A 27,952-nucleotide genomic window follows, 5' to 3' on the forward strand; every position below is an offset into this window, starting at 1 on the left:
TGCAGTGGATAGTATTAACTTCTGTAACAGCTATAGGAGTTGTGATTTAGATTAGTTTAGCAAGATCAGCAAATGGCTCTGCGGTGTTAGTTATCCAAAGAGACAGGTTTAAGGACCAAGGACTTGACCTTGAGTGATGAGACTATTCCTTCACAAATTCTTGTTAGATTGCTCACCCTTTGCTATACCACAAACCTTTATGTATATTTGGGGGTTATTTATCAAGGTCCTAATTTATCTCAGTATTTCTAATATCCAATTTCGAGTAACTCTGAATTCCCGAATGGACCTTATTTATGAAGGAAAAAGCCTGAAAAAATACAGTCAGGCAAAACTCGGAAAACTTAGGAGCTTTCCCCAAAAAAAAAATTGTTCGGAGTCTTCCGCAAAAACTGTGATTTTTTTTGGAGTTTTTTGCTCCTAATCCCTGAAATCATCGGATATCAGTACAGACATCGGCGCAAACACAGGGACCTTCCCCATTGACTTATACAGGACCTCAAGAGCTTTTAGATGCTGGTGTTTTGGAGTTTTTAAACCATCGGACTTTAATAAATCTCGAATAATTCATAGTTTTTTGGGGTTTTTTGCTCGGAAAACGACTAATTATTCGAGGTTCTGAGCCTGATATACGTATAACCCCCTTTATGTCTATATTTTTGGATTTATTGATTGTGAGATAAAAATGATTGCTAAGGTGGCTTCTGTTAAGTACTTGAAATGTTTTAACCCATCCCTTACAGCTGTGGGCCAACTCAAAGAGAAAATTCAGATGCATACTGAATCCTTTCCTATGAAACTAAGGGGGTTATTTAGTAAACTCAGAATGCAAAAATCACTAAAAAGTTGTGATTTTTTTTAATAAAATCGGACTTTTAAAAAAATTATGAATTTTCAGAAAAGTCTGAATCAGAAAATCCTGCATCTCAGACCTGTCGAGGTTGCATATAAGTCAATGGGAGAAGTCCCAATGATTTTTTGATGTGCGCTAGGTTTTTGACAATACCCCGAAGTTTTCAGAGTTTTCGGGCAGAATTCTGAATTTCCCGGTGAAAAATCCAAAAAAATCGTGAAGATCGGATGAGAAATCCCAAAAAAACGTGAAAAACAGTTTTTTTCGGATTTTTTCCCACAAACAAAATGTTTGGGAAAGTGTTTTAATAAATAAGACCAAGAAACCCATGAGGAGTTTTTTCAGAAAATATTAAAATAAATTTGGATTTTGATAAATAACCCCCTAAGTGATATCATCCAACATATCACAGAAAACAGAAGACTAAATCCTGCCACTTTTTCTAAATATCACACTTTAAATGGCATTACCAACAGTCACCAAAATGTAAGGATCCGCAAGTAGAGTCCGATAAGGTGTTGCAGGGATACTCTGTGGGGAAGAAAAAAAAAGTATTACAAGGACCCGATCTTCTCTATTCACTGACAGCTATTAAGTAGACAGGTACTTACTCCTGGGGAAAACTTTGGTTTAAGTATACACAGCCGGAGGGCTAAAGACAAAGTTGAAAATGAGCATGTTATTGTTGTTATTGCCCATTTTTAGACTCAAAGAACTGCAATTTTCAAGCAGGTGATAGGAAAAATGTCAGTCCCAGTAGCTTGACTTAGTGATATTGATGCTCTTGCTTGGACATCTTGTCATCGTACCAATGCAGACACTATATTATGACATCACTATGACAAACTCAAAATAAAAGGATGCCAGAAGCATAGGTTTAGTGCTCAATTATATTTCTTTCACCATAAATTTCCTGGGTGCACTATATCATTGGTTAGTGACTTCTACTCTGTCCCTGACTATTCTGATTGCTGACAGCCTTGACTTGTGCCTGACTCTTGAAATCTAATTATGCTTAACCACATGATACATCACAATTGAACTTTTATTGATTTCTCAGGAATTCAATTGAAGCCTTTGGGGAAAAAAATAGAATTGAATTAGGTGAAAATTTTTTCCTCCACCAATTGAATCTCGTCCATGGCTTTTCACGTGATAGACCATGAGATAACTTTTTCTTACTGAATCAAATCTGGCCCATTATTGGGAAATGTTTGGAATTTTACAACCAAAGTTTCCCAGTTTGTTTTTCTTCAACTACTGATCAACTACACCACCCAGCATCCAACAACAGACAAATGCTGACAGACAGTCTTTTGGAGTATGTGGTCTGTGCAAATGTACAGGTGCCATATGGAGGTGCGGTGGTTTGGAAAAACTGGCTATTAACCTTCTTACATGCCAAACATGAATTAAAGTAACACTGATATTTTCTCACTATCTGCTTTTTAAGCCAACCCGAGTATAAGCCGAGGTACCTAATTTTACCTACGAAAACTGGGAAAACGTATTGACTCGAGTATAAGTCTAGACACAACTACAGCCCTGTCTCTCAGCAGCGCACATTCTGCCAAAGCGACCCCCCCAGCGATCAACCGGACTTCTTTGCAAAGTTGATGGTGACAGAGAATTGCCAAACGGATTACTGTGTGCATTGTCCCACTGTCCCACTACCATGTGCAGAGGGTGCTGTGTGATATTGCCATCACTGTTAATCTTTCGTATAACCAACAGAGGGTGCTGTGTGATATTGCCATCACTGTTAATCCTTCATATAACCAACAGAGGGTGCTGTGTGATATTGCCATCACTGTTAATCTTTCATATAACCAACAGAGGGCACTGTGTGATATTGCAGTCACTGTTATTCTTTCATATAACAGAGGGCGCTGTGTGATATTGCAATCACTGTTAATCTTTCGTATAACTAACAGAGGGCGCTGTGTGATATTGCCATCACTGTTAATCCTTCATATAACCAACAGAGGGCGCTGTGTGATATTGCAGTCACTGTTATTCTTTCATATAACCAACAGAGGGTGCTGTGTGATATTGCAGTCACTGTTATTCTTTCATATAACAGATGGCGCTGTGTGATATTGCAGTCACTGTTAATCTTTCATATAACCAACAGAGGGCGCTGTGTGATATTGCAGTCACTGTTATTCTTTCATATAACCAACAGAGGGTGCTGTGTGATATTGCAGTCACTGTTATTCTTTCATATAACAGATGGCGCTGTGTGATATTGCAGTCACTGTTATTCTTTCATATAACCAACAGAGGGCGCACAGTTATTCTTTCATATAACCAACAGATGGTGATGTGTGATATTGCAGTCACTGTTATTCTTTCATATAACCAACAGATGTCGCTGTGTGATATTGCAGTCACTGTTATTCTTTCATATAACCAACAGATGGCGCTGTGTGATATTGCAGTCACTGTTATTCTTTCATATAACCAACAGATGGCGCTGTGTGATATTGCAGTCACTGTTATTCTTTCATATAACCAACAGAGGGCGCTGTGTGATATTGCAGTCTCTCCCCAAGTGAACTGTTGGTATAGGAATGATTAAAAGTGACTGCAATCTCAGCTACTGGCCCGCTGACTTGAGTATAAGCCGAGGTAGACTTTTTCAGCACATTTTGGATGCTGAAAAACTCGAGTATATACGGTATACATTGTAAGGTAAGGTATTGGCCTATGTTTCAAGCTGGCTGTAGATCAAGGAAGTACTGTAATACTGTAATCACAGGATGATATTTAACCCAAGGCCATGGTATATATACAATACGTGCTTCATAACAACAGAACAGATCAGATAAGCAAAAATGACCCTTAAGGTGGCCATAGACGCACAGATAATATTGTACGAAACAAATTTACGTACAATATTGTGTGCGTGTATGGTGGAAAAAGAGCCGACCAATATCGGCAGAAGACTTGGATATCGGACGGCTCGTCGATCGGGCTGGACGGAAAATTTCGATCGGGTGCCTTTGAAAAAACATGTATCCCATGTATTACCTCCATCCAGCAGAGTCACAGCAGCTATAACATAGAATGGAGAGGATTTCCCCAGAAACCCATTCATGAGAGATCCAAAGGGAGCAGCAACTGCACATGGGAGACAGCAGGAGAAGGGAAATTATTATTATATACTGTACATTTATATAAATAAAAGACTGGAAAGCTAATGGGATGCCTTACATGGTGGCCACAAGTTTCCAGCACAATTGTGCCATTGTGAAACTCAAGGTTCTGAACTTATTAAACTGCAAGGCACTACTGAATATTTGGGGGCCATAGCTGTTTGAATCCATCATTGTTGAAGTTCTGAGCAATACAGAGTGAAATAAGTTCTCAATGTACTTACCTAGGGCCCCAACTGCCAATCCACTTGTAGCTATTGCCATGACTTTCGCTCTTTCATTATCATCTGGGTAAATATTTGCTAGCAAAGCCAAACCTGACAGAGATGTATTTAGAGTTACAATATAAATAATTGTAGAGACGTCATACATTTTATTATTGTGTTGCAATGTTTGGTACGGTAAAAAATGGGATTTTTAATGTTATAAATAGAGTGTAAATAGAAATCTTTCATCTCCTACTAAAGGTTCACAAGAGAGGCAAAACTAGCTTGGAGAGTCCATGGCTGTTTACACTCCATCTCACAGCAGCCAAATCACTATGCCTGGACCTACAATTTCAACCAATCTCTCAATTCAGCAGAGACTTATGCAGAGCAACCGCTTCACTTCACCACTTCAGTCAATGGACAAATAGTTGCTGACAGCTCTGTGTAACCTGTGTGGAACTAGTCGAAAAGTGAATTTCTTGTAGTAGAGCACCACAAATCTTACTTGAATAAAATGCCTTTATTTGGAACAGTGTTCCAAATAAAGGCATTTTTATTCAAGTAAGATTTGTGGTGCTGAACTTCAAGAAATTCATGTAAGAGGATTGGAAAGTGGCCATTCAAGGTACGTGGCACCTTACACGCGCACCAGGACCCCCAGATTTAAAGATTTAAGAGCTGATTCGACTAACCAAACTAGTGGAAAAGTAACAAGATGGCATCATTTTTTATTCTTTCTGCTGTATGAGATATATGGTGGTGTATTACAGAAGAGTACTATATACATGTGTAGCCATGCATGTTTTCTTTGCAAATAGGCTTATTATCTTGTTTGTGGATTCATATTTACTGTTATTCTAAGAGCTGCAGCAGTGTAAAAAATAATGTGAATGAGGGGACTACAGCTCCCAGAAGGCCGTGCTGTGCAGAGGAAGTGGGAGAAAGAAAATCCCATAGAGGGGAGGAGGAGAGAGAAAAGGGCCTGAGAAGAAAGATTGCTGAGAACTGCTGGACATTTCTGGGATACAGGTAACCAGTATATCATTTGTGCAACAGCAGCAACACTGGGATTGACTCTACAATATAGTTCCCTCTAGGGTTGCCACCTGTCCGGTTTTGACCTGGACAGGCCGGTATTTTGAAGGGCTGTCAAAACTTCCTGCCCCGTTTTCCAAATTAGGAAAACCAGGCAGGATTCCCCATGATTGACATGACGATCGGCCAATCGCTGTATCATAGCCCCACCCCCTGATGTCATGACCCGCCCCACTGCATCCAAGTCCCGCCCCCTGCCCCAGCTTTGCTGTCTTTTAGGACCTTAGGGGGAGCTCCAAAACATCCATATATTAGATGTTAGATGCTTATTTATATTTGTTATTAAAATCAAATGCTAGTGTAGATTTGACCAATTGACATTGCCTAGCATTTTGTTATTGTTGACTGTTCCTACTTTCTGCATTTAACTTTAAATTAATTTAAGCCAAGTTCTTGTGTAATAAATCTGGGTTCAACTGCTGCTTGTGCCAGTATTTATTTAAAGGTGTCATCACAGACATATCCCTAGTATATCAAGCCATACCCTTGGGTGGACTACATATATATTACCTGGTACAGTGGTTAAGGATGATCCAATACCCTGAAATCCCCTGGCCACGCAAAGAAAAACATACTCTTCGCCAAAAGCGTACACTACAAAATAAACCAAAACACAGCTAGGAGGTTATTTATCACAGGATGAATTTTAGAGTTTTTTATAGCTCAAATGAATTCACAACTTGAATGGTTTCTAATTTAAGAAAAATCTTGAATGGAGAAAACTAGAATCAGCAAGTTTAGGGCTAACAACCCGAAAACTTGAATTGATCAAGTTTTTCGTCAAAAAAAACTCAAATCGTTGGAATTGATAAAATTTTCGGGCAAAACCCTCTGAAAAAAACCTCAAACATCATGAAGGCTATTGACATCATCAAATGGGTCAAAGGACCTCTGTCATTGACACCTACATGACCTTGACAGATTTTAGGATTCAAGCTATTTCCAGGGTCAGTGTAGAATACATTTAGAGGAATTCGAGTTTTTTTATAACACGAAAAATCTATTTTTGACTCAAAAATAACTTTGAAAACTCGATTTTTTTATGGAAAACACAACTCGAACTTTAATAAATCTGCCCCTTAAATCTAGGATGCCTGAACTGTTGATATCCGGCTATTGTTGAGCTATACTTGCAAAGGTCCTAACAATCTAATGAGAAAAAATCCATACTAAGGCAGGTGAAGCAAGGAGATAAGGAGATAGAGAGTGAACTTATAGAGAGAGGAGTACATTATACATACTTAAAGTTGAGGTGAACACAACAGCAAATCCAACAAACAATGGTGCATCATATCCAAACCTACAGGAAATAAATCAGTTATTTAAAGGAGTAGATAACAGCTAGTTTCCTCTTGGGTAACTAGAGTCCATGCGATGTTACGTCACTCTATTCCCGAAGATTACAGAAGAGAAGAAGATGTCAGGCGTGAACTCGAATGCCCTGAATCTGCACCGAGGGGTAAGTAAAGAGTTAGGGGCATTTACCAAGGCCGGGGGGAGCAGGGAGGGGGATCTATGTAGGGTATGGGGGTAGGAGTTTTTAATAGCATGGGTTTGGTTCTCCTTTAAAGAAAACATTTTCAATCATATTTCCGAATAAGGAAGCTTTAGATAATTGTATTTATTTATTTTAAGTGAAGACATATTAACTTACCTGTTTGTTAGTTTTCCCACTATGGGGTTTGCCACAATTTGCACCATACCCTTAAATGAAAGGAGTAGACCTATTTTCAAGTTCTCTCCATGTAAACTGTCCTTCTCCTGGTCATGGCATTCACCATCTATTCCAGATCCTTGAGTCCTGCTGACATTTTGTTCTTGGTAAATTCCTTCACTTGAGTTATTGTAGAGAGAAAGGTTGAATAAAAAAGTGTAGTCCGAGACAGCAGAGGAATTGGATGTTACGGATGTGTTTTCTTTTCCATGTAGAGAGTCATTAAGTACAGTTGGAAGTATTGGAGCTGCCAGAGGAAGAAGAATTAGTCAATGACCTTTGTATGACTGTAATTAGATTACTAATGTCTGAGGTTTCAACATTTATGATTTACTATAACATATTTAACAGTTATCAGGCAATATAAGGGGCACATGTTATACTGGAGGGTGAGCAGGATACGAGAAGGACAACATCTGGGAAACAGCAAACTGTTAACTGTCTATTCAGAAACTACACAGACCTACCAATAACAGTGCTAAGTATACAGTCCACAAACAGAGCCACCGTGACCACAATAACAACCATTGTCCGGGACTCACGTGTCTCCATCAGCCACTGACGGAAAGAGCGTCGCTCCATGGTGTTCTGGATTGCTGGCTCTGGAGAAGCATTAAAGTAAAAATAAATGTACAATTGAACATGGGTTAATAATATTTCAGCACCAAGACATCACTAGCCATAACTCTTTGTTCTTCTTTCCTTCCGTTCTTCTTAAAAATCTTCATGAAATCATTTGGTTAGTCAATTTTAGTCACCTATAAAATAATATGAGTGTCTGGGAGCTAGAGATGTCGCGAACTGTTCGCCGGCGAACTTGTTCGCGCGAACATCGGGTGTTCGCGCTCGCCGGAAGTTCGCGAACGTCGCGCGACGTTCGCCATTTTGGGTTCGCCATTGTTGGCGCTTTTTTTGCCCTCTCACCCCAGACCAGCAGGTACATGGCAGCCAATCAGGAAGCTCTCCCCTGGACCACTCCCCTTCCCTATAAAAACCGAAGCCCTGCAGCGTTTTTTCACTCTGCCTGTGTGTGCTGAAGAGATAGTGTAGGGAGAGAGCTGCTGCCTGTTAGTGATTTCAGGGACAGTTGAAAGTTTGCTGGCTAGTAATCGTTTTGATACTGCTCTGTTATTGGAGGGACAGAAGTCTGCAGGGGTTTGAGGGACATTTAAGCTTAGGTAGCTTTGCTGGCTAGTAATCTACCTTCTACTGCAGTGCTCTGTATGTAGCTGCAGTGGGCAGCTGTCCTGCTTCTGATCTCATCTGCTGACTGCTGCAATAACAGTAGTCCTTGTAAGGACTGCTTTTATTTATTTTTTTGTTGTTTTACTACTACTACTACTACTACTACTATAAGAGCCCAGTGCTATTAGTCTAGCAGTGTTGGGGAGTGGGACTGGTGTGCTAATCTGCTGCTCCTAGTAGTTCAGCAGCACCAACTTTAATTTTTTTTTTTTAATATTCATTTTTTTTTTATTTTACTTTTTTTTATTTTACTACCGCTGTAGTAGTGTATAAGTTGACCTTTTAGGCATTATTTGCCCTGTAGGCATTATTTGCACACTGTTTTCTTCAACCCGCCATCGAGCTGTGTGACCTTGTTCACATTCTGTCTAAATATCCATAATATTACCGTCTCCAGAAAAAACACCGGAGTCACTTTTTTCAAGCAGCCATAATATATTTTACGTAATCCGTATCCACCGCTGTAGTAGTGTATACGTTGGCCTTGTAGGCATTATTTGCACACTGTTTTCTTCAACCCGCCATCGAGCTGTGTGACCTTGTTCCCATTCTGTCTAAATATCCATAATATTACCGTCTCCAGAAAAAACACCGGAGTCACTTTTTTCAAGCAGCATTCATATATTTTACGTAATCCGTATCCACCGCTGTAGTAGTGTATACGTTGGCCTTGTAGGCATTATTTGCACACTGTTTTCTTCAACCCGCCATCGAGCTGTGTGACCTTGTTCCCATTCTGTCTAAATATCCATAATATTACCGTCTCCAGAAAAAACACCGGAGTCACTTTTTTCAAGCAGCATTCATATATTTTACGTAATCCGTATCCACCGCTGTAGTAGTGTATACGTTGGCCTTGTAGGCATTATTTGCACACTGTTTTCTTCAACCCGCCATCGAGCTGTGTGACCTTGTTCCCATTCTTTCTAAATATCCATAATATTACCGTCTCCAGAAAAAACACCGGAGTCACTTTTTTCAAGCAGCATTCATATATTTTACGTAATCCGTATCCACCGCTGTAGTAGTGTATACGTTGGCCTTGTAGGCATTATTTGCACAGTGTTTTCTTCAACCCGCCATCGAGCTGTGTGAGCTTGTTCACATTTTGTCTAAATATTGATAATATTATCGTCTCTAGAAAAACCACTTGAGTTACTTTTTTTCAAGCAGCATTCATATATTTTACGTAATCCGTATCCACCGCTGTAGTAGTGTATACGTTGACCTTGTAGGCATTATTTGCACACTGTTTTCTTCAACCCGCCATCGAGCTGTGTGACCTTGTTCACATTTTGTCTAAATATTGATAATATTATCGTCTCTAGAAAAACCACTTGAGTTACTTTTTTTCAAGCAGCATTCATATATTTTACGTAATCCGTATCCACCGCTGTAGTAGTGTATACGTTGACCTTGTAGGCATTATTTGCACAGTGTTTTCTTCAACCCGCCATCGAGCTGTGTGAGCTTGTTCACATTTTGTCTAAATATTGATAATATTATCGTCTCTAGAAAAACCACTTGAGTTACTTTTTTTCAAGCAGCATTCATATATTTTACGTAATCCGTATCCACCGCTGTAGTAGTGTATACGTTGACTTTGTAGGCATTATTTGCACAGTGTTTTCTTCAACCCGCCATCTAGCTGTGTGTATTATCGTTTCCAGAAAAACCAACTGAGTTTTTGTTGTTGTTGTTGTTTTTTTAAAAATAATGCCAGGCAAAGGCAGGCCGCCACGCAGAGGCCGTGCTAGGGGCCGTGCTGCTATGCAATCCTGTGGCCCTAGCAAATTGCCCAGTTTTAAAAAGCCAATGACCCTGAACTCCCAAAATGCTGAAGAGGTAGTTGACTGGCTTACACAGCACACCCCATCCTCTACCATTTCTAACTTTACCACAACATCCTCCTCATCCTCCACTGCTATGGCCACCCCACGTAACACTTCCTCCACCACCGGTGCCCCTTCTTCACTGGGGTCAGAGGAGTTATTTTCCAATGAGTTTCTTGAACTGAGTAATGCGCAACCATTATTGCCAGAAGAAGATGAAGGAGATGAGGACCTTACACCAGGTTTAATTCTGGCAGAGAACACGATAGAGATGGACATAATGAGTGATGAGGAGGAGGTCCCCGCTGCTGCTTCCTTCTGTGATGTGTCAGAAGAAATTGATGCATCTGAGGAGAATGATGATGAGGAGATTGATGTTTTGTGGGTGCCTAGTAGAAGAGAGCAAGAGGAGGGTAGTTCAGATGGAGAGACGGAGAGTCAGAGAGGCAGTAGGAGAATAAGACTTAGAAGAAGCAGGGAGGACAGCCCGCAGGGATCAGCAGGGCAACAACATGTATCGGCACCTGTGTTCAGCCGGCCAACGCACCCGCCATTGCCGCCAATACCGCCAACTCCGCCAACTTCTACTGTTACCGCCAGATCGCACACTTCCAAAAAGTCAGCAGTGTGGGATTTTTTTAATGTGTGTGCCTCTGACAAAAGCATTGTAATTTGCAATGAGTGCAGTCAGAAACTGAGCCTTGGTAAGCCCAACAGCCACATAGGTACAACTTCTATGCGAAGGCACATGAGCGGCAAGCACAAAGCACTTTGGGAGCAACACCTCAAAGGCAACAGGCAAACTAAAAGCCACACTCCTTCTGGTCCAGCATCTTACTGCTCTACCTCTGCTCTCCTTGACCCGTCTGAACCACCCTCCACTCCGCCTTCCACCTTGACCACCTGTTCCCATTCCCAGTCATCTGCCACCAGCCAAGTTTCTGTGAAGGCCATGTTTGAGCGTAAGAAGCCAATGTCTGACTGTCACCCCCTTGCCCGGCGTCTGACAGCTGGCTTGTCTGCACTCTTAGCCCGCCAGCTTTTACCATACCAGCTGGTGGACTCTGAGGCCTTCCGCAAATTTGTAGCAATTGGGACACCGCAGTGGAAGGTACCCAGCCGCAATTTTTTTTCTAAAAAGGGAATACCACACCTGTACCAACATGTGCAGAGCCAAGTTACCGCATCTCTGTCACTTAGTGTTGGGCCAAAGGTCCATATGACTACTGACGCATGGTCCTCCAAGCATGGTCAGGGCAGGTATGTCACCTACACTGCCCACTGGGTGAACTTGGTAATGGCTGGGAAGCAGGGAATGGGTAGCTCAACAACAACAGTGGAGTTGGTGTCACCGCCACGGATTGCACGCGGTTCTGCCACCACCTCTACTCCTCCATCGCTCTCTACCTCGTCTTCTTCTTCTTCTTACTCTGCTGCTGGGTCCTCCTTCTCCTCCTCCACACCTGTGCACCCCCAGCTCCCCCTAGGCTATTCGACGTGCCAGGTACGCCGTTGTCACGCTGTCTTGGGGATGACGTGCCTGGAAAGCAAAAACCATACCGGATCTGTACTCCTGTCATCTCTGCAGTCACAGGCCGATCGGTGGCTGACCCCACACCAACTGCAGATCGGAAAAGTGGTGTGTGACAATGGAAGCAATCTGTTGGCAGCGTTGAGACTAGGCAATTTAACACATGTGCCCTGCATGGCACATGTGTTAAATTTAATAGTCCAACGTTTTGTCTCCAAGTACCCAGGATTCCAGGACGTTCTCACCCAGTCCAGAAAGGTGTCGGCCCATTTCAGACGTTCCTACACAGCCATGGCACGCCTTGCTGACATTCAGCAGCGCTACAACATGCCAGTCAGGCGTTTGATTTCTGACAGCCAGACTCGCTGGAATTCAACGCTCCTTATGTTGGAACGTCTGCTGCAACAACAAAGGGCCGTCAACGAGTACCTTTTTGAACTGGGTGGTAGGACTGGATCTGCACAGCTGGGGATTTTTTTCCCCCGTTACTGGGTGCTTATGCGCGATGCCTGCAGGCTCATGCGACCTTTTGAAGAGGTGACAAATATGGTCAGTCGCACCGAAGGCACCATCAGCGACCTAATACCCTTCGCTTTCTTCCTGGAGCGTGCCGTGCGACGAGTGACAGATGAGGCTGTAGACCAGCGTGACGAGGAGCTGGAAGCGCACGATTTCTGGTCGGAATCACCAGAACGAACCCAGGCACCTGCTGCAACGCAGGGAGAGGTGCCAGAAGTGGAGTCAGAGGAGGAAGGTGGCTTTGTGGAGGAGGAGGAGGAGGACCAACAGGAGCAGGCTTCCCAGGGGGCTAGTGGTGACCTTTTGGGGACCCCTGGTCTTGTACGTGGCTGGGGGGAGGAGACCGTGGATGATGCAGTCCTTGATAATGAGGAAGCGGAGATGGATAGCTCTGCATCCAACCTTGTGAGAATGGGGTCTTTCATGCTGTCATGCCTGTTGAAGGACCCCCGTATCAAGAGGCTTAAGGAGAAGGACCTGTACTGGGTCGCAACGCTACTAGACCCTCGGTACAAGCATAAAGTGTCAGAAATGTTACCAACATACCACAAGTCCGAAAAGATGCGGCATTTACAAACCAGCCTGCAAAACATGTTGTACAATGCTTTTAAGGGTGATGTCACTTCAGGAACTCATCAACATTCCAGGGGCAGAGGTGCCAGTAATCCTGCCACGAGCACACCTGCAAGGACAAAGCCCTTTGGCCAGTCTGTAACGTCAGACATGCAAATGTTTTTCTGTCCAAGGCAGCGCCACAACCCTTCTGGATCCACCCTCAAAGAACGCCTCGACCGGCAGGTAGCGGACTACCTGGCATTAACTGCAGATATCGACACTCTGAGGAGCGATGAACCCCTGGACTACTGGGTGCGCAGGCTTGATCTGTGGCCAGAGCTGTCACAATTTGCCATGAACCTCTTGTCTTGCCCAGCCTCAAGTGTGCTCTCAGAAAGGACCTTCAGTGCAGCAGGAGGGATTGTAACTGAGAAGAGAACTCGCCTAGGTCACAAAAGTGTCGATTACCTGACCTTTATTAAAATGAATGAGGGGTGGATCTCGGAGGGTTACTGCACGCCGGAAGACTTGTTCTGACTTCTATGCAGCTGTCCTTCTCTTCAAGCCTCATGACTCCACACACAGCTGTCCTTTAGCGTCCTCCTCCTCCCTCCGCCACCGTTACAAACTAGGGTGCAAACCCTACTGGTTTAATTTTTTCTGGCCTCTGTGCTTCAGTGGCTGCAACCAAAAAAACTGGGCAAACAATGTCTACAAGGTCAACGTATGGCAAAAAATGACTATTTTCAGCATTTATATGGCATATTTTTTCTGGCAACTGTGCTTCAGTGGCTGCATCCAAAAAAATGCATATTTTCTGCATTTATATGGCATAATTTTTCTGGCCTCTGTGCTTCAGTGGCTGCAACCAAAAAAATGCATATTTTCTGCATTTATATGGCATAATTTTTCTGGCCTCTGTGCTTCAGTGGCTGCAACCAAAAAAATTTATATTTTCAGCATTTATATGGCATAATTTTTCTGGCAACTGTGCTTCAGTGGCTGCGACCAAAAAAATGACTATTTTCAGCATTTATATGGCATATTTTTTCTGGCCTCTGTGCTTCAGTGGCTGCGGCCAAAAAAACTGGGCAAACAATGCCTACAAGGTCAACGACGTTGACCTTGTAGGCATTGTTTGCCCAGTTTTTTTGGCCGCAGCCACTGAAGCACAGAGGCCAGAAAAAATATGCCATATAAATGCTGAAAATAGTCATTTTTTGCCATACGTTGACTCAACGTATATGGCAAAAAATGACTATTTTCAGCATTTATATGGCATATTTTTTCTGGCAACTGTGCTTCAGTGGCTGCGACCAAAAAAATGCATATTTTCTGCATTTATATGGCATAATTTTTCTGGCCTCTGTGCTTCAGTGGCTGCAACCAAAAAAATTTATATTTTCAGCATTTATATGGCATAATTTTTCTGTCAACTGTGCTTCAGTGGCTGCGACCAAAAAAATGCATGTTTTCTGCATTTATATGGCATAATTTTTCTGGCCTCTGTGCTTCAGTGGCTGCAACCAAAAAAGTTTATATTTTCAGCATTTATATGGCATAATTTTTCTGTCAACTGTGCTTCAGTGGCTGCGACCAAAAAAATGCATATTTTCTGCATTTATATGGCATAATTTTTCTGGCCTCTGTGCTTCAGTGGCTGCAACCAAAAAAATTTATATTTTCAGCATTTATATGGCATAATTTTTCTGGCAACTGTGCTTCAGTGGCTGCGTCCAAAAAAACTGGGCAAACAATGTCTACAAGGTCAACGTATGGCGAAAAATGACTATTTTCAGCATTTATATGGCATATTTTTTCTGGCAACTGTGCTTCAGTGGCTGCGTCCAAAAAAACTGGGCAAACAATGCCTACAAGGTCAACGTATGGCAGTTGTTTAAAGAGAACAGTAGATTACTAGCCAGCAAAGCTACCTAAGCTAAAATGTCCCTCAAATCCCTGCAGACTTCTGTCCCTCCAATACAGAGCAGTATCAAGCAGATTACTAGCCAGCAAACTTACTATCATCTGTCCCTGAAATCACTAACAGCTCTCCCCCTACACTATCTCTTCCAAGCACACACAGGCAGATTTTTCAGATACATTTTTGCCCTTGATCCCCCTCTGGCATGCCACTGTCCAGGTCGTTGCACCCTTTAAACAACTTTAAAATCATTTTTCTGGCCAGAAATGTCTTTTCTAGATGTTAAAGTTCGCCTTCCCATTGAAGTCTATGGGGTTCGCGAACCGTTCGCGAACCGCTCGCGTTTTTGCGCAAGTTCGCGAATATGTTCGCGAACTTTTTTTCCGACGTTCGCTACATCCCTACTGGGAGCAACTAGTTTTGAAATGTCTTTGGACATCTGGAACAATTAGGGAACAATAGTGATGGGCGAATTTGCGCCGTTTCACTTCGCTGAAAAATTTGTGAAATTCGCGAAACGGCGAAAAATTTGCGAAACTGTGCCGTTGTCTCGTTTTTTGGCAGCGCGGCAAAAAAATTTTTTTGACGCCGGCGAATTTTTGCCGCGAATTTTCGCGGGCGTTTCGCGAATTTATTCGCTTACTGCAAATCGGGCAAATTTGCGCCTGGCGAATAAATTCGCCCATCACTAGGGATCAACCAAAGGGTCACTGCTGGCTTAAAGGATAAATACACCTTTAAAATAAGTGAATGTAAAATTGGTGAAAGTGCTATTCTAAGCACTTTTGTCTTTTACATTCATTATTTATTGTCTTTGTATCCCAAGATATTAAAGGAACAGTAATGTCAAAAAATAAAAGTGAAAATATAATGCAGTTTTGCCCTGCACTGGTAAAACTGATGTGTTTGCTTCAGAAACACTACTATAGTTTATATAAACAAGCTGCTGTGTAGCAATGGGGGCAGCCATTCAAAGGAGAAAAGGCTCAGGTTACACAGCAGATAGCATACTGTATAAGCTCTGTCTGTCTAATGGTGTTATCGGTTATCCATTAGTTAACCTGTGCCATATAGCCGTTTTTCAATTTCTGCCATTGCTCCACAGCAGCTTGTTTATATGAACTATAGTAGTGTTTCTGAAGCAAACACATCAGTTTTACTAATGCAGGGCAACACTACATGATATTTTCATTACATTAAAACACTTTCATTTTTTGGTGTTACTTTTCCTTTAAAGGATACATTTACTATTAATATGAATGAATTTTGTTCCAACAGCGCCACCTTCTGGTCATTTTCTTGCATGCATTGCAATGACAAACTGAAGAATCCTATGACTGTCCCTGATGTACTTTTCTTCTACGGGAATGGGTAATGACTCTAATATCCACAGGATAATGGTTACTACTAGAAATGGACATGCGGAAAATCTCAGGCATGCACTACAGACCTTATTAGTGTTCAGAAGTCAGTGAATGATCTTTTGTGGTTGGAATGGCACAAACCTTCATTAGGTTAGAGTACTCTCTACAATTGTACTGTACTACACTGGGAACTCATGAGTAGTAAAAGAAGAACACTGAACAAAATGGCTACAGAATGATTCAAGGAAAAGTTAGCCTTGTGAACTTACTGAATTGTAGCTTAAACAACCCCAGTTACAATTTATTGTAGGCACACCAGAGGGACTAATATAGCCTTAGATGGATATTCATTTTCCTTTCTTCTTGTTTTGATTATATGAAGTTAGGAATGTAGCCTTGAAAGAGGCTATGCGGCCCATGAGAACTTTGTGCACAATAAACAGCTGGTAATGTTCATATTACTCCTTTTGGGAGGGGAGGCATCCAAGGCAGGAACACTAGTGCGGAGAGCGCAACTGCGCTCTCTCGCACTAGTAAAGCAGAATTTCCGGTTTCAAAACAGGAAATTCGGCTCTTAAAAGTACAGGAGCGGCTTTTTGCCGCCCCTGGAAATGTATCTGGTGCTGCCGCCTGAGGCAAGCGCCTCGGCACGCCTCATTGGCCGAGCACCCCTGGCCCGGCATTGGTATTTATATAAAAAAGCTGCTGTGTAGAAACGGGGCAGCCATTCAAAGGTGAAAAGGCTCAGGTTACACAGCAGATAAGCTCTGTAGAACACAATGGTGTTATCTCTTATCCACTATTAATCCTGTGCCATATAGACTTTTTTCAATTTCCACCATTGCTACACAGCAGCTTGTTTATATGAACTATAGAAGAGTTTCTGAAGCAAACAGATCCGTTTTACCGGTGCAATGCAAAACTACATGATATTTTCATTACTTTAAAACACTTTTATTTTTTGGTGTTACTGTTCCTTTAAGGTATTCTTAAGGTAGATCCAAATAATGGAAAGATCTGTTCCCTGGAATACACCAGGTCCCAAGCATTCAGTATAGCAGGTCCCATACCTGTATCTCTTTCTTTTGAGCTTTGAGTCCCCTTGATAAAATTGGTTTAAAATTCCCGTGTTTCTGGGTCACTAGGGAAAAGCAAACTTTTCCAAGATTGGTTTGGATGATTTCTTGGACAAGAATGATAGCCAAGGCTATTGTGATAGTCTTGGATACAATGAAGATAGATATTGGTATATATAGTTTCAGTGGATGTGTATAGGTATGTGTGCTGGGTTTCATTTGGAGGGGTTGAACTGGATGGACTTTGGTATTTTTTCAACCCAACTATGTAACTGAGGGCCTCCAGCCATGCTGAAAAGGACTGTATAAAATTCTGCTGATCACCCAGAGAAACTGTCCTTCAATAAGAATGAAAGGCATGTGTTATTATATTTACTGGTGTCAGTAGGAATATTGTAGAGATATTACTGATAAAGAGAATGTTGTACAAGCACATCTTAAAAAGATTTATAAGTTACAGAATGAATCCAGAAAATTGGGCTAAAATAGAAAATAGAGCTGACCTTTAGGGATGTAGCGAACGTCGGAAAAAAAGTTCGCGAACATATTCGCGAACTTGCGCAAAAACGCGAGCGGTTCGCGAACGGTTCGCGAACCCCATAGACTTCAATGGGAAGGCGAACTTTAACATCTAGAAAAGACATTTCTGGCCAGAAAAATGATTTTAAAGTTGTTTAAAGGGTGCAACGACCTGGACAGTGGCATGCCAGAGGGGGATCAAGGGCAAAAATGTATCTGAAAAATCTGCCTGTGTGTGCTTGGAAGAGATAGTGTAGGGGGAGAGCTGTTAGTGATTTCAGGGACAGATGATAGTAAGTTTGCTGGCTAGTAATCTGCTTGATACTGCTCTGTATTGGAGGGACAGAAGTCTGCAGGGATTTGAGGGACATTTTAGCTTAGGTAGCTTTGCTGGCTAGTAATCTACTGTTCTCTTTAAACAACTGCCATACGTTGACCTTGTAGGCATTGTTTGCCCAGTTTTTTTGGACGCAGCCACTGAAGCACAGTTGCCAGAAAAAATATGCCATATAAATGCTGAAAATAGTCATTTTTCGCCATTACGTAAAATATATTATGGCTGCTTGAAAAAAGTGACTCCGGTGTTTTTTCTGGAGACGGTAATATTATGGATATTTAGACAGAATGGGAACAAGGTCACACAGCTCGATGGCGGGTTGAAGAAAACAGTGTGCAAATAATGCCTACAAGGCCAACGTATACACTACTACAGCGGTGGATACGGATTACGTAAAATATATGAATGCTGCTTGAAAAAAGTGACTCCGGTGTTTTTTCTGGAGACGGTAATATTATGGATATTTAGACAGAATGGGAACAAGGTCACACAGCTCGATGGCGGGTTGAAGAAAACAGTGTGCAAATAATGCCTACAAGGCCAACGTATACACTACTACAGCGGTGGATACGGATTACGTAAAATATATTATGGCTGCTTGAAAAAGTGACTCCGGTGTTTTTTCTGGAGACGGTAATATTATGGATATTTAGACAGAATGTGAACAAGGTCACACAGCTCGATGGCGGGTTGAAGAAAACAGTGTGCAAATAATGCCTACAGGGCAAATAATGCCTAAAAGGTCAACTTATACACTACTACAGCGGTAGTAAAATAAAAAAAAGTAAAATAAAAAAAAAATGAATATTAAAAAAAAAAAATTAAAGTTGGTGCTGCTGAACTACTAGGAGCAGCAGATTAGCACACCAGTCCCACTCCCCAACACTGCTAGACTAATAGCACTGGGCTCTTATAGTAGTAGTAGTAGTAGTAGTAGTAAAACAACAAAAAAATAAATAAAAGCAGTCCTTACAAGGACTACTGTTATTGCAGCAGTCAGCAGATGAGATCAGAAGCAGGACAGCTGCCCACTGCAGCTACATACAGAGCACTGCAGTAGAAGGTAGATTACTAGCCAGCAAAGCTACCTAAGCTTAAATGTCCCTCAAACCCCTGCAGACTTCTGTCCCTCCAATAACAGAGCAGTATCAAAACGATTACTAGCCAGCAAACTTTCAACTGTCCCTGAAATCACTAACAGGCAGCAGCTCTCTCCCTACACTATCTCTTCAGCACACACAGGCAGAGTGAAAAAACGCTGCAGGGCTTCGGTTTTTATAGGGAAGGGGAGTGGTCCAGGGGAGAGCTTCCTGATTGGCTGCCATGTACCTGCTGGTCTGGGGTGAGAGGGCAAAAAAAAGCGCCAACAATGGCGAACCCAAAATGGCGAACGTCGCGCGACGTTCGCGAACTTCCGGCGAGCGCGAACACCCGATGTTCGCGCGAACAAGTTCGCCGGCGAACAGTTCGCGACATCTCTACTGACCTTGACCCTGAACATGGAATAATAACATGCCTGTATAAAAAAATCAAATATCAAAAACATGTAAAAATACAGGTCATAGGGGGGGCGTGGCCGACTGAGCAGCTACGTGGCCGCATTTTTCCGGTGCTCCAGGGGCCCTGTAGTGAACACCCTATAACCCCTTACATACACTGGCACAGCACTCACCACCGGCATCCTGAGAGCGGAGAGGCACTCCGGCACCCGCTCGAGTAAGTGCGGGCTTTCCAGCTCTCCCAGAGCCTGAGGGCGCGGCGCGGCCTAGCAGCGCTAGAAGCCGCGGCCTCTAGTAATCAAGGCCCCCAGGCGCAACTGCCTGGCAGCGCGGTCCCCGCCGGAACCCGAAAATAGAGCTTGGTCGGAGGAAACAGTGACAAGCAGCAGTGGGTGAGTGGCTTGGAGCCCCGGGGGCCCCTCACTGCCACCTAATATTCACGCCACAAGTGCCCAACAGCACCAGCACACAAGGCCCTGCCTTGTATCCAGCTATGCCATAGTGGCTCCCTATGCCCAGCAAGTTCTAAGTGGCACCTGTTAGTACCTATCTGCCTCCCTTTGACCCAAAGGACTCTAGCCAGCGCAACTCCAGGGTCAGGCACTGAAACTACATACCTCTGGGCCCATTGGGTCTACTCGCTGCCCCTGTGTATTATCTGGACTGTCACTTTGGCCCTGAGCCTAGCTAATTGTAGGAGCGCAGTGTATCACTCTATCATGCCAGCTTGACCTGCTACCCTGAATGGTCGACCCATGCACCACCAGTAATCCTCACGCACGCTTTCTCCTTCCTTCTAACCAAGTCTTCATAAGCAGAATACTGTTGCAGATCGTTCTGTCCAGTGGAATACAAAGATGGGAAAACACTCTCAAAAACCAAAGTCTGACACAGCAACGAAGCTTGAACGCTTTGCAAGAACAACGTCTCAGGGCCCGTCGCGAGACTCTGATAATGCTTCACCTCCATCATCACCGGCCTCCCCTCCTATGGACCAGGAGACGAGAGAACCATCCTCGTCGGAGCTGCTTGCAGCGATAATGGAGAGTCGTACGGCGACTACATCACAGTTGGAGGAAATAAAAGTGGATCTCTCGCTCTTACGGCATGACCTCCAAAATATTAGAGAACGCACTACTGAACTGGAGACAAGGGTCTCCACACTGGAAGACACTGTAACTCCTCTTCCAAACGACATCTCAGAAATTAAACAGCAACTGAAGTCAGCTATTGACAAATCTGACGACCTAGAAAACCGACTACGCAGGAACAATGTGCGCATCATAGGTCTGCCAGAGAAGTCAGAAGGCCGACACCCTGAATTATTCATAGAAAACTGGCTCAAAGACTTGCTGGGAGCGGAGACCTTCTCCAATATTTTCGTGGTTGAGAGGGCGCACAGAGTACCGACTAGACCCCTACCACCGGGGGCCCCTCCTCGACCATTTCTTCTCCGCATGCTAAATTACAGAGATCACGACGCTGCACTACGGGCAGCCAGACTCAAAGGGCCTCTCTCATTTAATGGAACCACTGTGTCGCTGTATCCAGACTATTCACCGACCATACAGAAACAGAGGGCTACTTTTACTGCAGTCAAGAAGAGGCTCAGAGATGCTAAGATTCCCTACAGTATGATCTACCCCGCTAAACTACGAGTACAGGAAGGAGACAGAGTCCAAATTTTCAGCACACCTACAGAAGCTGATGATTGGATCACCCGAAAACAACCCGGGAGATCACCACCCCGCAACTAAGCTGAGGAAAATACCTTAAAGGCCGGACACTCTGCACATAGTGTGCCCCATCGATATGAATCTGACCACATACTGTCATATTGGTGAGTAGCTGTTACTATGCACCCCTCCTGTAAGCTACTGATTTCCCCACACACCCATCCTTGGCCAACGGGCTGGCCCCCAACATTGATCCCTTGCTAACCACCTCAGTTAACGGCTGCGGACCCCACCACTGATCCCACCTTCGAAGTATATTCATGATAGGGCCCAGCCCTTAGACATGCTCCAGTGGAACGCATAAGCATTTACTAGCCCCCTTATAGTCAGACTTTTGTACTTGGGGGTACTGGATCATTGCACCCTAACGAATTGTGACTAATGTTGGTGCCAGACTACCCGCTCCTGGTTACGGGGCTGCACATTGCTTACAAGGTTCCATCTTTATCTCACTTTCATCAGAGTTGTGCCGGTCAACACAACAGGTGCATGGGAGGCCGCGACATACGGCATCCCATTTAAACTTTTGAACAATTTATTATTACATTTGTTGCTTACTACTGTTATATTTTCATGTTTATGGGTTAAGAAGGAGCGCTGCTTAGGCTGCCACAGCAACACTCCCCATGTCATGTAATTGTTCTGGGTATAGGCCCACCCAGGTTTGGTGGGTGGGCAGGGAGGGAAGGGACTGTTTGTTTGTCTATTGTTTGATGTTCAACAGACATACAGTATGTACGCAAAGCACTCTACCACAACAAAACCTGGCAGGAGCAAAAGTCAAACCCCAATAGGACACCAATCTGTCAGTCATTATTCAGAATTATTATGGGGGACATAAAGTTAATATCATGGAACGTTCGAGGTCTGAACTCGAAATTTAAGAGGGCCCTAGTATTTGATTATGTAGCCAGATATAAACCAGACATACTCCTACTACAAGAGACGCATCTGGTAGGACAAAAATTGCTGGCACTTAGGAAACGGTGGGTTGGGTATGCCTATCACTCCCACTATTCCACTCACTCCAGAGGAGTATCTGTAATAATCCGTAAGACTTTACAATTTGAACTCCCAGATCTAACCACTGACCACTATGGGCGATTCATAGTTCTCCACTGCAGGATAAATAACCAAGAGATGGTACTGGTTAATTTATATATGCCACCCCCCTTCAGTAGGGAGACACTAACCATACCTCCCCAACCCGCTCTGTATTATTGGAGACTGGAATGCGGTAATGGACCCTCAATATGACAGGCAACACACCAACCTGGCCCACTTAAACAATGGACTGAAGCTCTAGGGCTATTAGACATCTGGAGGCTTAAAAACCCCCTGGGAAGGCAATTCTCCTGTCATACGGTGGGGAAACATACCTTGTCACGGTTGGATATGGCCATCGCATCTACAGACTTTACACAATGGGTAAAAGACGCCAATTACCTCCCAAGAGCCTTGTCAGATCATGCCCCCCTGCAACTACTGATTAGCACTACACCAAGGCAGGGACACTCTCTTTGGAGACTATCCCCCTGTGGCTTAACAGCACGGAGGTGACGGAGGCATGTATATCTGAATACACCGCATATTGGGATGTCAATTCAGGAACCAGCAGCCCTAATATGGTCTGGGAGGCGTCCAAGGCAGCCGCTAGGGGCACACTCATCTCGGCAATTGCTGGGGTATGCAAATTGGCTAAACAGGCTGTCACTGAGGCAGAGGAGAGGGTCTGGGAAGCAGAACGAGCATACAGTGATAGGGAGGGGGATGCTAACCACCAGGCACTAGTACTTGCCCAAAGGAACTTAGAACTAGCACAGACGGCTATTACCAGGAAAAAACTTCTGTATGCAGCCCAGAGGTCCTTTGACCAAGGAGATAAAAATGGGAAGACCTTAGCATACCTAGCGAAAGCGGTCCAACCGTCTACACTGATTCCCAGGATCAAAACAACTGCAGGCATATATACCTCTGACCCAGCAGACATGGCAGAAATATTCGCATGCCACTTTGCCGACCTATACACCACACGAGTCAAATACTCTGACACCGAACTAGAACAGTTCTTACAAGAAATCCCCTTTCCTAACCTTTCCAGAGCAGAATCCTCCTATCTAGACAGCCCAATTACGCTAGGAGAGGTAGTAGACGCCATTGGCAGTCTCCCATCCGGGAAGACCCCAGGCCTTGACGGACTTCCGGTAGCCTGGTACAGACTCCTTAGTGAAACACTTGCCCCGCAACTTCTTACCACTCTTCTAGAGGCTCAAAATACAGGCTCCCTCCCTCAGTCCTTCTACTCTGCACTGATTGTGCTTATACCAAAGGAAGGGAAGGACCTGGACCTATGCGACTCCTACCGTCCCATTTCACTTATAAACACAGATGTCAAAATTCTGGCCAAAATTCTCTCCAAACGCCTCAACAAAGTTATAACCTCAATTATCCACCCAGACCAAACAGGCTTCATGCCCAATAAAAGTACGACTATTAACTTACGCAGATTACATACCCATTTGCAAGCCACTCATACGAACGGGGGTACCAGACTTATAGCGGCGTTAGACGCCACTAAAGCCTTTGACTCGGTTGAATGGCCCTACCTATGGAAAACCCTAGAGAAGTTTGGTATAGGCCCTACCTTCATAACTTGGCTTAAAATCCTCTACCTAAACCCAGTTGCGCAGGTCAGAGTCAATAACACTCTCTCCAGAGCCTTCCCTCTTACCCGAGGCACCAGACAGGGCTGCCCCCTCTCTCCCCTCCTTTTTGCCTTAGCAATAGAGCCCTATGCCATTATGGTCCGACATACCCCTGAAATTAATGGACTCAAATATGGGGAATTGGAGGAAAAAATAGCACTATATGCGGATGATCTTCTATTACTCCTAGCAGACCCACATGACTCACTCACACTGGCGCTCTGCCTAGCTGACAAGTTTGGCACATACAGCGGTCTGGTTATAAATAAAGGGAAATCAATCTTATTTACTCTAGAAACTGCGCAGAGAGTAGGTGCAATCCAGGGGCTGCGGTGGGTATCCAGCTTTAAATACCTTGGTGTGAATATCTCGCCCGGCACACAAAACTATGTAACAGACAACATTGATCCAGTGATACAAGGTTTCAAAACCACTGTCAGCCAATGGGCCGGCTTACCTCTGACGGTCTGGGGCAGGGTCAACCTATTCAAAATGGTATACCTACCCAAATTCTTATACTTCCTGCAGAATTCCCCAATATGGATACCCCCGCAGGTCTTTAAACGCATTGACGCTATTCTCTTTCCCTTTATTTGGGCAAACAAACCCCCTAGAGTTAACAGGCTAACACTCCAGGCTTCCTTGGATAAGGGGGGATTAGTCCTTCCACATCTGCAAATGTATTATTATGCAAGTCAACTAGCGTTCATACATAACTGGTTTCATCCCGACCCCGAAAACACACTCACAACTCTACACGCCACGCTGGCGGGCTCTCTCGAAGCAATTAGAAATATGCCTTACAGGAAAGCCAAAGACACCCCTGAACTGCCCCCCACACTAGGCTGCCCACAAAGAGCCTGGATGCTTGCCACTAAAGTTCTCTCAAAAGCTGCAAGCCCTCCATCCCCCTATACCCCACTATGGAGAAACTCCAACCTGCAGCACCTACTTCATCTACCGGACTTTAAGTGCTGGCCAAAATTAGGGGTCAGACACCTATCAGATCTCTTAGTTAACAGCACCTTCCCGACTCTCACCCAGCTAGCGACTAAACTGAACCACCCAAACATTGCTTGGCACCGTTATTTCCAACTCAGACACGCATTTGCGGCCCAATTTGGTAGTCTGGCAATCTGTACAAATACTCAACCGCATGAAGACAGGCTTTGGGACCCAAATCCTCAAAAGCTGGTCTCTGGGCTGTACAAGGTTCTAATGTCCACCATCACTAGTCCATTTACCAAAGCAAAAACCAAATGGAATGACCTTATTCCTGCTCTAGATGATGATATGTGAGAAGATGCAATAGGGGAGCTATACAGCTTTCTAATCTCTACAAAAGATAGGATGGTGCAATTCCGTATTATAAATTGTACATATATTACTCCAATCAGGCTCAAAGCCATGGGCAAATGTCCAAATGGAAATTGTCCCAAATGCCAGCATCCAAACGCTGACTTTTTTCATTTGCTTTGGTCGTGTCCCCTGGTACAAAGATTCTGGGCCAAGGTGATAGCCTACCTAACTAATGAAATTCTGCTCCCTGGAGCACTAACACCAGAGGTGTGCTTACTGGGACTGGTGGACGAATTGGCACCTCTAAATAAAACGCGGTATTTACTAAAAACCCTGCTATTTTACGCCAAAAAACAAATTGCCATGACATGGATGAGCCCACAGCCCCCCACAGTGAAGCAATGGGTAAAACTGGTCAATACCAGGCTTCCGATGATAAAACTAACGTACATAGCCAGACAGTGCCCGGAAAAATTTGGGAAAATCTGGGAACCCTGGTTAGAGCTCTGTCCCGATGTAGAATCAGAGTCTTAATAATTGCAAGTATATAAGAGAATATATATGTAATATAACTACTACTTTTTCAGCAAACTGAATCCTATATCAGCATGCTCAAATCCTGTGGGAATTGGAAGTAACATGTAATACTCACATTAACCTAATATGTAGCAGACTCTATGCTCCAATTGTGTACCTGAATGCCTTAATCTGATATGTTGTGGTCCTGCGTGTCCACCTGCACTTTTTTATTATTAATGCCTACATTGTCTGTTCTTAAGTATGTTGTTTGTTTCAAAACGCAAAATAAAATCCTTTAAAAAAAAAAAAAAAATACAGGTCATAAAATCCTTCAGTAGGTATAAACACAGAAGAAAACGTCTCCCAGCCAAAAGAAATATATTAAACCAAAATGAGGGCAGCAAATGTGTGTATTCCCAAGATGAGTGCCAATTTTCCAGGTCACGATCAAAAGCATCAGGTTTTATATCCTTAATAAAGCAACTACTTCCTCTGGATACCAGTCTTCTAGAATTAAAGCCATAGCATATGCAATATCCAGTATACGGTAATCTATATTATTACAATTTAGCAACAAAAAAAAATAAACTATTGACACTCCCCTGCACAACGCAGAATTGAAAGTTTATCTACTGTGTTCTTCTTAGAGTCTACCAATAAAATGAATTGCTGCATCCCAACATGTACACTGCCAGACCCATTACCCATACCAGTAAATAATAATAATAATTGTTATTATGATCAGATCATAGCCAGACCACAAGACCATGGCAGAAAATAATGGGGCTCCCCATGTAGTTTAGCTTTGAATTAAGCACATTACCAGGCCCTAGAGCCAAGACAGTGTAACTTCTATGTATAATAACTATTCAACTTGGACACTGCATTCAAGCTAGCCTATTACTGGCCCCAGAATCCTTACAGTCAGATATTTCAATTAATCATTGAGTGTGATAATATTCTACTAATGGATTTTTGTCTCATAACACCAAATAGTACATTAAACAAAGCCTCAAAAATATCCAGAGTAGATCAAAACTCTTATTGCTCTTTCATTGACTTGAATGGTGTTTTGGATCCTACTGCTGCACCCAGGCAATTATTGCTCAGAAACACTCAATGCCCCCAAGCCCCAGTTGCAGTGTGTAATTCATATTTTCAGTTTGGCAGCGACTTTAAGCAGACGCAATTCTTGTACAGAGCCCCAGTCAATACCCCAGGCCCCAGACAGATCATAACTAAATACATACACATTGACCGTTGCTCACTAAACCAGCACACTATATGTTGCTGCTCTATAAATACATGTTAATAAATAATAAAATTATCAAAGCCAAAAACAGAAAAACATTAGTATTTTGCAAGAGACTGGTTCCATATAACGTAAAGCTAAAGTAGATTTCTAACAACCTTGTATTCTGCCTTACAGAAAATAAACATAAAATTAATAGTATTACCTTTCCTGAAGCTCCGGGAACTAAATCCTGGGCTGCTGAGCAATGGAATGGAAAAGGAAGATTCCTATTGCATTCAGCTAAAGGCTGCTCAGAGAGAATAATCACCTGATTGCCATCCGTTAATATATGCACAAACAAGAATTACAATTAAAAGTGCTCAGAGGCAAGTTTAATAACTTTTACAATTAAAAGTGCTCAGAGGCAAGTTTAATAACTTTTACAATTAAAAGTGCTCAGAGGCAAGTTTAACAACTTTTACAATTAAAAGTGCTCAACTATTTAAAAACCTTCTGATACCCGACTTGCACAACAACCCTCTACCATACTTCTGAACTAGATGACTAAAGGGGCAAATGGAGGTAACAGTAGCTAAAATTGCCCCCTGCCAGCGCTAGGACACCCCCACCAGGAGCGAGCTCCAGCTGTGAACAGCCATGTTGGGGCACACGCATGAGCATAATGAGCGAATGCCGCAACTTGCGAGTGTCCTAGTGCTGGCGGGGGAGCAAATGTTTTTTAAAAAGCTACTGTTACCACCAACCGGGTAGAGTTCAGACTCTATTAGTCCGTACCTTTGGTCTGGGATAATATTTTTTGACAAAGGTGCCCTTTGCTGTTAGTAAATAGGCCCCTGCATACTATCCCAGAATATCCCTCTCTACAAGATACTAAAAGTTAACCCAAAGGAGAACAACCCCTTTAAGTTTACTATAGATGAGGACAAGTCAAGGAAATGTATCGTATGTATTAAATATCCACTTCTATCAAAAGAAAAATGGACCCCACTGCACTGATATTTTGGTAGG

At 43.2% G+C, this 27,952-nt stretch overlaps 1 protein-coding gene across 1 annotated transcript in view; it reads right to left on the bottom strand.

Annotated features, from left to right (window-relative positions):
* The window catches only part of LOC108710329 (synaptic vesicular amine transporter), a 40,912-nt gene extending 13,683 nt beyond the window's left edge, over positions 1–27,229 (bottom strand). Inside the window, exons 1-9 of the mRNA XM_041587009.1 lie at positions 27,147–27,229; positions 7,497–7,631; positions 6,970–7,276; positions 6,557–6,615; positions 5,826–5,909; positions 4,236–4,328; positions 3,887–3,976; positions 1,465–1,505; positions 1,324–1,384 (exon numbers count right to left, since the gene is read on the bottom strand). Coding sequence (XP_041442943.1) covers positions 1,324–1,384; positions 1,465–1,505; positions 3,887–3,976; positions 4,236–4,328; positions 5,826–5,909; positions 6,557–6,615; positions 6,970–7,276; positions 7,497–7,611 — 850 coding nt within the window. The 5' untranslated portion in view covers positions 7,612–7,631; positions 27,147–27,229. The remainder of the gene's footprint in view (positions 1–1,323; positions 1,385–1,464; positions 1,506–3,886; positions 3,977–4,235; positions 4,329–5,825; positions 5,910–6,556; positions 6,616–6,969; positions 7,277–7,496; positions 7,632–27,146) is intronic.
* Positions 27,230–27,952: the final 723 nt, after the last annotated feature.

Source organism: Xenopus laevis, chromosome 3L, assembly GCF_017654675.1.
Source record: "Xenopus laevis strain J_2021 chromosome 3L, Xenopus_laevis_v10.1, whole genome shotgun sequence".
NCBI classification, from domain to species: Eukaryota; Metazoa; Chordata; class Amphibia; order Anura; family Pipidae; genus Xenopus; species Xenopus laevis.